Genomic DNA, 8543 nt, shown 5'->3' on the forward strand with positions numbered 1-8543 from the left:
AATGAATTCACTGGCCCCAGGGGAAGACATCCACTGTCTGCATCGTGACCATTCCACATAACACCCTGACCAAGGCAACTCCCTCAATCCATCTCCCACCCAACACAATCAGCCCACCATTCTCCCGTCCAATCAATGACCTTGCAGAGCAGCAGAATTTTTTTTTTTTGAAGTACAGGCATCCGGCTCCACCAGTGCTAAAAGCGTCGACCACCTTAGCTGTGCCGCCAACCCACTCTTTCCTCATGCAATTGGGCACATGCTTTTTTTGTTGTGACCATCAAGCTACAACACCACAACAACCTGTGAAGTGAGGTGCAGCACTCAGCCCCTGCACCGCAACTACCTTCTGGGCAGCCTGTGGGTGTGCCAGGCATGCCTTGGCCACAGTGCTTGCTTTTTGCCCCGGTCCGGTGGAGAGTGAGGCATTGCAGCGCCAGCCAAACGAAGAGCCAAATGAAGAGCTGCCCAATGATGAATCATGACAGTCCCTGGGGTGTGTGAGAGCTGTTGCTCCTGATGGATCAGATCCCCATATGTGATCCATCAAGTATTTCCGACCACTCTTCCTCTCAACCCTCCCTTTCCATAGGAGCTGCATACCTCTGAGTGTACCTGCACCTTTGGGAGCCTGTGTGCCATACCTTCATTTGTCCAGTGTCCCTCCCTTTGTGCATTGGTGTTATGGCACAGCCTCATAAACTGGATCACAGTAGAGGCACGAGCAGACTCCGGGGGAGATTAATCTGCATTCCTCTATAAAAGCCCTCCCTTTGAAGTCACCGAAAGAAAAGTAAACACCAAGCTACCCATGGAAAAAGGAGCCATAGTATTATACAGGGTCAGTCAGCAGTTCTTCAAGTCAAATTGAACTGGAATCTGGAACATAGAGTGCGAAGGTGCATAATGCGATGTAGATTGAAATGTTTAGCAGGGTGAGAGGGTATGACGTAATGGCCAGAACCACTGACTTCGGAGCTCGGCATCCAGGTTTGAGTCTCGGCGTCTGCTCAACCTACTGTGATATATTTGGCAAATAACTGAATGTCACCATGCCTATGGACAGCACCAAGAGACCCTCACAGGTGATTAGCTACGCTATAAAAATCCAAGTGGTTTTTTTAAATTTATCAACAGAGATTTTTATAATCACTTAAAAAATATATGCTATGGAAATTGCCCAATTAGTGAATTCATTTGCTGGTAAAAAAATGTCTTGCTCCTTTTTAAAGTTATATTAATGGATCTAACTTGTATATTGTAGATCTCATTTTAAGATCTAAGGGCCAAATGTAGGTAATTCCATTTTACAGACTCTAAAATACCAAATCATACCGATTCGGTATTTTAAATTCGGAAAATGGTATGTAGGTTAAAAATTACCGAATGGTTAAGATTCGGTAATTACCGAATCGGTATTTACCGATTCAGTAATTGCCTGCAGGCCCATAGGAATGAATGGATGGAATGAATCGTGGAGAAGCGTGGCTCAATGGTTAGAGCAGCAGACCATGCTGCAGAGGTCTGGCCTGGGACCAGGGTTCTATTCTCACCTCGGCGGCTCTTGGAATCAATTTCCCCGGACCTGATAATTCTCGCCTCGGTGCCTAGTCTAATCATGGGTCCCACTCTGTGACTCTGGGCAATAGCTTGCTTAATCTCCACAACGGCCCCAGCAGCGCTTGGATGCCTGGCTTCACCTTGGGAGTGCCCAGGAATGGACATTTCACAGGAAAGCCGGTATGAATACAGCGCTATGAGACCTCTGGGTAGAAGTGCGCTATATAAATACAAACACAATGAATGTCAATTACCGATTCGGTAAAAGGGGGAAAACATGTTGCAGACATACATGGCAGTGTTGTAAAAGCAAAAAAAATGCTTTTTCAAAGGTTTTTATTATTTACCACCAACTGTAGTTGGTGTTAAATAACGAATCCTAAAATTGGAAAATCACTCATTTGAGTGCTCCCTACATATCAGGATTCGGTAATTTACCAAATCGGTATTTAAGAATTCGGTAATTTACTGATTCCTTAAATTACCGATTCGGTAAATTACTGAATCCTTAAAGTAGGCCCCTACATTCCAAATGGCAAATACCGGTCGATAACGGCCGAAATTTGGTAATTTCGGCCGTTACCGACCAGTATTGGGCGACCTACATCTGGCCCTAAATCTCTAATAAAAACTGAACTGGAATAAGGAGCCTGAGAATTTGACCTTTGTGTTTAAATGTACAGCACATGTGGCAAAATAAGAACAAGGTTTAAAGACCTGTATACAGAATGTGACAGCTCAGAAGAATACAGTAACAAGATTTGGGCAACGGAAAAGACGAACTTAAGCTGGACAGCGTAAAACAAATGGAGCCAGCAAATAAAAAACAAGCATTGGAAATGCAACCAGTCTCGGATTTATTTGAGTTAGACCTAATGGCATTGTAAATGGCAATGTCTTTTAGCCAAGTGTTATGGAGTGTATGCATGTGGTGTGTAGTGAAATTATGTGGGTTGGATTGAAATTGTAGCAATGGTGGCATGCTGCGCTCTAGATGAATATGTTTAAAAGTAAAGTGCACCATACTGCGATTGCTACAATAGTTAATTGTGGATGCGTTAACAATTGATGTGTGCACTGAAGGCTGGTGGTGTGTGTGCCTGTAGAAATTGTGCACTGATGGCCGGTGGTGTGTGCCTGGTGGAAGCGTGCACTGGCAGTGTGGTTGTGTGTGTGTGGTTGAGTCTGTCTTGGTGTGTGTGGATGGATGGATGGGTTTTTATATAGCGCAATATCACCGCCAGGTCTCAAAGCGCTTTGCATTGGGAACCCGTCCTGGTTTTTCCCTGTGAGATAGCCCCTACTGGGTATCCCCAAGGTGAAAGCCAGGCATCCCGCCGCGGGGGGCCGTAGTGGAGATTAAGCAAGCTATTGCCCAGAGTTGCAGAGTGTGAATCTGTGATTCGAGTAGGCACCGAAGCGAGAATTACCGAGTCCGTGGACATTTTGGGCTCAAGACCTTGCCGAGTCGGGAATTGAACCCTGGTCCCGGGTCTGATCTCAGCGTCCGGGTCTGCCTCCTCTAACCAGTGAGCCACACTTCTCCACTGTGTGTGTGGTGGTCTGTGTGTGTGTGTGTGAGTGGTGTGTGTGTGTGGTGTGTGTGTGGTCTTATGTGTGTAGTCTTATGTGTGTGGTGTTATGTGTGTGTGGTGGACTTAGTTTGAGTTTTCGTACCCTGCACACTCACACACTGCCCCTACACACTCACACACTGCTCACCCTACACACTCTCACAATGTTCACCCTGCACACTCACACACCCTGCACACTCACACAATGCTCACCCTACACACTCACACAGTTCACCCTGCACACTGACACAATGTTTACCCTGCACACTAACACACTGCGCACCCTACACACACACTGCGCACCCTACACACACACACACTGCTCACCCTACACACTCTCACACTGCTCATCCTGCACACTCACACACTGCTCACCCTACACACTCACACACTGCTCACCCTACACACTCTCACACTGCTCATCCTGCACACTCACACACTGCTCATCCTACACACTCACACAATGTTCACCCTCACACTCTGCTCACCCTACACACTTACACAATGTTCACCCTGCATGCTCACACACTGTTAACCCTGCATACTCACACACTGCTCACCTTGCATGCTCACACACTGCTCACCCTGCACGCTCACACACTGCTCACCCTGCACACTCACACACTGCTCACCCTACACACTCACACACTGCTCACCCTACGTAATGCGAAAAGACTTAGCTCTGCCCTTTGGCCTGTGTTGTAATCGTACAGTAGGTTGTGAGTAGTTGCCTTTGATTGGTTGGGGCGTCCCCTCCTTGCTGCTCCCCTCACAGAGGGCCGGCTGCCTCCATGAAGCTCCCAAGACACGTGTTCAGCTTTTCTCTGTTTTAGCTCCTGTGTGTCAGTGCACCGTGTAAGCGCACAAGTATACCCTGCTCTCTCTGGAACACTCACACTGCTGAGTCTCTCTCACACTGCTGAGTCTCTCTCACTCTACTGTCACTCTCACTCTACTGTCACTCTCACTCTGCTGTCACTCTGCTGTCTCTGGTCCGTGCTGCGGCGTTCTCTGGAGCACGTGCGGCTCTCGGACAGAGCGAGGGCTGGCGGCAGCACCACTCCCCTCTGCGCGCCGGTCTCTAGTGACAGACAGGAGCAGGAGCTGAGAGCCCTGACAGCAGCAGTGTCTCAGCAGTGCATTCCAGGCACTGACTGGCGGCGCCTGGGACTACGTCATAACAGCGCGCCCGTCTCCCGGACACCGTTCCTCGCCGTTAGGTGTGTTTTATGCTTTTTTTGTTTTTTTAATGCCGGGGCAGAAGGGGCCCGGTGAGAGGGAAGGGCAGGCGTGACGGAGGGAGGAGAAGGACCGCTTCGTTCCTTTCATATTAATTGAGACGGCTTTCGCTAAAGCCCTAGGCCGCGGCGCCCAGCTCGGTGTCGTCGGCGGCTGTTAAGATGTCCGCGTGGCCGGGCCGGGGTCACGTGACAGGCTCCGCTGCTTTGTGAGTCCCAAGGCAGGTAAAGGAGCGGTAGCGGCGGCGGAGCGAGAGGCGCCGGTAACCAGGGCACCGGGGCGGCTGGGCACTGAGGGGTGCTGTCGTGATTCTTAACGCTGAGGGGTATTGGGGCCGTGTACTGGAACAGAGCACCAGGGACAGGAAGATCTCAGAGGGGAAAGCGGGCGGGCACTGGTATTAACGGGGAGGGGACTATGGTTTGGGTGCTGTGAGAGAAGGCTGTCAGAGGGACTCACGAAGAGGGTAAACCTAGCGAGCGGGGGCAGACAGTGAGGCCTTCTGGGGGTTGTGGTAAACATAGAAGTGCCCTGGAAGGGTGGGAGTTTGTGGGGCAAAGGTCCTGGGAGTGGAAGGGTGAATTTTAGGATCTGGGAAGTAGCACGCAAAGGAAGATAGACAGCGAACCCCGAGAGTCTGTCAGGGAGTAGACCTAATGGGACCACCGAAGGGAGAGGCGGCGTGTACGCCCCAGGGAGGGCAGGCATAGGAGCCTTGTAGACGAGCCGCCCTCAAAAGTGAGAGTTATACTGTAGACTCTCAGAGGAGGTGTGCACAGAAAACCAGACGACGAAGATGAGCGGCTAGGTTTAGAGCCTAGAGGCGCTAGGAAGGGGAGAGAGGTTATGGAAGGGGGTTGTGGAAGACCCTAGAGGGGACACACATTCATATCGAAATATGGCTAGAGATAGTGGACCGTGCTTGCAAAGCTTTGTGGATGGTGACCATGTTTACGAATTGCTAGGGGTTGAGGCAATGCAAAGAACTGGGGTTTGCAATATAGAGTCACTGGAAGCTGTGGGTTGATAATTCATGCCCTGAGAAGTTGGGGTGTCAAATTGAAGACTAACTAGACTTTGAGTGGAGTAGAGGCCATGTCAGTTTTGTGTGCTCTCACTGGTATGAGTCGTAGTATATAGTGTGCATGGGACTGAACTTGCTTCCCTAATTGTGGGGAACCGAGCAGAACGCAGCAGGTGGTGTGGGTGACTATGGACTGCCTTACAGTTGTGCAAGGAACGCTTTTCGGAGGAGTGGTGGATTTAAAGAATGGAAGATTACCCATTTTTTTCTGAACCGGCAGGCAGGTGTACACTACGAGGAAATGTGCGTGTTGTGGAGATGAGGCGGATGGAAAAATAATTGAGGGCTTAGAAGATTCTCGTTCAGAGCGATTAAGGACAGGAAGAGCCGTTTTAAATAAAATAAATAAAAAGCTCCTACGCTTAGAAATTTAGTAGTTCTGCTATGGATCAGGTTGACGGGTGTTGGACTCGTTGTTTGGTAGGATTTTAAAGTTTCTTTGGAGATGGTGGGAAGTATGTTCTTGTGGGGGATTAGAAATTAATTATGCCATTTCTTTATTTGGCTACAATAATTGTGACTGACCACTCATGGAGATGAGAAATGAAAGCGAACTACAAAAAAAAAAAGCCCGTGAATGGTGCGCGCGCACGCCACTGCGAGCATATGTTTTGAATTATCGCGGCTGTTAAGCCGCGATAAATCAAAACATATGGCCTCTGGAGAGCATAACAGACACCAATAGGCCATGGGTGTAGCTACGCAACCACCCATGGCCTATTGCGTGTTCTGTTAAAAAACAGCGCGCACGCAAAGGCCAATGAAAATGGACCTTGGAAATAACACGCACGAACTGCGTGAAATTTCCAGGTCCATTTTCAAATCCCCAGGAAAAGGACTCTCGCTGCGCGACACTGCATGCGCAGTGTACGGCAGGCCCGAGCCCTAACAAGGAAATGTGAGTGACAAACCACAAAGTCAATGGTAAATAATAGGTGAAATGCATTCCCAGGGAAGCTTTCTGAATGTCCTTAAGATGTCTTCAGCTGTCTGGTAGGCTTCGACCTAAACAACGTGCAGAAGCCCCTCTCCATGAGCCCATACCCAGCTTTGTGGTTTGCCTCATTTAAGTGGAGCGTCTGGAACGCCACTGTGATGTACCCTTGAGCAGGTGCTGCAGATGCTGACACGCAAGAGCCGCCAGTGTTTATGCATGTTCTCAGGCCACAAGACTTTGACACTTTCAATCATCTGACCAGAAAGCCACCCAGATGTGGGGCCAGAAACCCCTACATACCTTTCCCACCTATCAGAATACAGAGGCACAGCTGGACCTAAAATTTAGAGGGTGGCTAAGATTTTGAATGGTGAGAGTGGAGGCAATATTAAAAACAGAAACACAATTACTCGTGGGGGTTCCTTTCTCTGTTAAAAGCAATGGTACAGGTTCCTGTGGAAAAAGTTTTAAAGTTAGTCTAAGCACAGTGTTATTAACTTCCAGTGTAAAATCTGTGCTAGAGATCACATACTCCTTTCTTTGCATGATGGCGTAAAGGTATGCATGTGACAAAGTAGCCAAATTAGGAAGAGAGCAGCTTTCATTAATTTTCCTAACTTTACTTTGAAATGCAAACTCACTCTCAGAGGGTTGCTTGTCCTTGCTCTGCATAGGTAGTTACATTGTGATGAACTGGTATCTTTTATTTTAGTTGGTGTCTGCCTGAGCAGGACACTACTGATGCCCATTGGTCTTTCATCCATGATGCCATCCTATCCATTGCCACTGATGGTTACCTTGCAAGAGCTTAGATCAGGCCAATAAAACAGGGTGGGGAACACCAAAAGCAATGGCATATCAAAGGCTCCCTTAGCAAGCTGTGAGTGACCTCAGAGAACCAGCAGAATTTAGGATGAGGGAGGCTGAAGTCATGGCCAGCAGTTTCAGCCCAGCCCATGGCAGCCGAGAAGGCCTTAACCCAGTGTCCGTTGCACTCCTGCAGGATACGTAACCTTGTGCTCCAGGTCTTTCAGGATACAAACTTGTCCCTTGGCTTATGAGTCACACACTGCATCTGCTTAGGTCTTACAGTGCCTTTCCTTCACATACCAAGTCCTGATATTTTTTTGTCTTTTTCAGTCGCGAGATCGCATGGTCATGAGGGATGTCGCAGCCGCCCGCCAATATGGTGACAGTGCCCGGACGTTGAATGTTGCCACTTTCGCAGTGGGCCTCGTCACCATCGCTTTCTTTTTGTTGAAAGTCAACATTGGACACTGGGGCTCATAGAAGCTTTGAGAAGTGGATCTGCACATGTTTTCCTACGCTGCCGCGCACGCAAGGCCTACAATTGCCCAGGTACAATTGCGACCAAACCGCCATCTTGGAACAGGGAGGCCTGAGCAGGATCTGTCATCGTGTTCGTGCATGACAGACAAGACTTGAAACCCCACGGTTCCAGGACCACCTTCAATCCGAAGAGATTGACTTGTGAATGTCATACGATTTACTTTGTCCCACTCGTACCTGCCCTTCTCTACCTTTCGGGACATTAGCCATTTTGGCCTTTCAAATGACTGACTCTGCCCAAGCCATACTGTCTTGTAGAGGTGAGCCCGGTAGGCAATGGACTCCCTCTAGTAACCATGCAGAGACTCGCCAGACATGAGTTAACTCTGGGGATGGTGAGGAAAAGGAACTTGTGGAGGAAGGATATCCTTCACTCTTAGCCATGCTCTCTTAAATGACTGTTAACTGCAACTCTTGTCTAAGCCTAGCTCGACAGCATTAGGTGTGGGTCAGCTGAAAGTAAGCTTAACGCTCACTCCGTCATTCTGTTCTTTTAACAATTATATTGTTACATTGCTCTCTTTATTACTGTGTGAATAAACATGATTCTTCGGTACCTCTGCCTTGTCAGATCAATGTGTTATGTCCTTGAATTCAATGTCAAACAACCTCTTTGTTCATATGGGATTTTGGTTGCACTCTTGTGGGCTTAAAGTTTAGGTTTAACAAAACAAAGGTGTCCTTTTCGCTTACAACCACTAGATGGTGGGATCTTGATACCCATGCCCATCTGCGACCCCAGTATTATGTGTAACTTAACCCTTACTGGTTTAAAGGAAACCTGGTGACTTTCCCGAAA

General features: G+C 48.4%; 1 protein-coding gene across 1 annotated transcript in view; it reads left to right on the forward strand.

Annotated features, from left to right (window-relative positions):
- Positions 1-8292, forward strand: part of LOC144824801 (dispanin subfamily A member 2b-like) — a 49380-nt gene extending 41088 nt beyond the window's left edge. The window contains exon 2 of the mRNA XM_078683805.1: positions 7535-8292. Within this exon, the coding sequence (XP_078539931.1) occupies positions 7535-7684 (150 nt within the window). The 3' untranslated portion in view covers positions 7685-8292. The remainder of the gene's footprint in view (positions 1-7534) is intronic.
- Positions 8293-8543: the final 251 nt, after the last annotated feature.

Source organism: Lissotriton helveticus, chromosome 3_1 (assembly GCF_964261635.1).
Source record: "Lissotriton helveticus chromosome 3_1, aLisHel1.1, whole genome shotgun sequence".
NCBI lineage: Eukaryota > Metazoa > Chordata > Amphibia > Caudata > Salamandridae > Lissotriton > Lissotriton helveticus.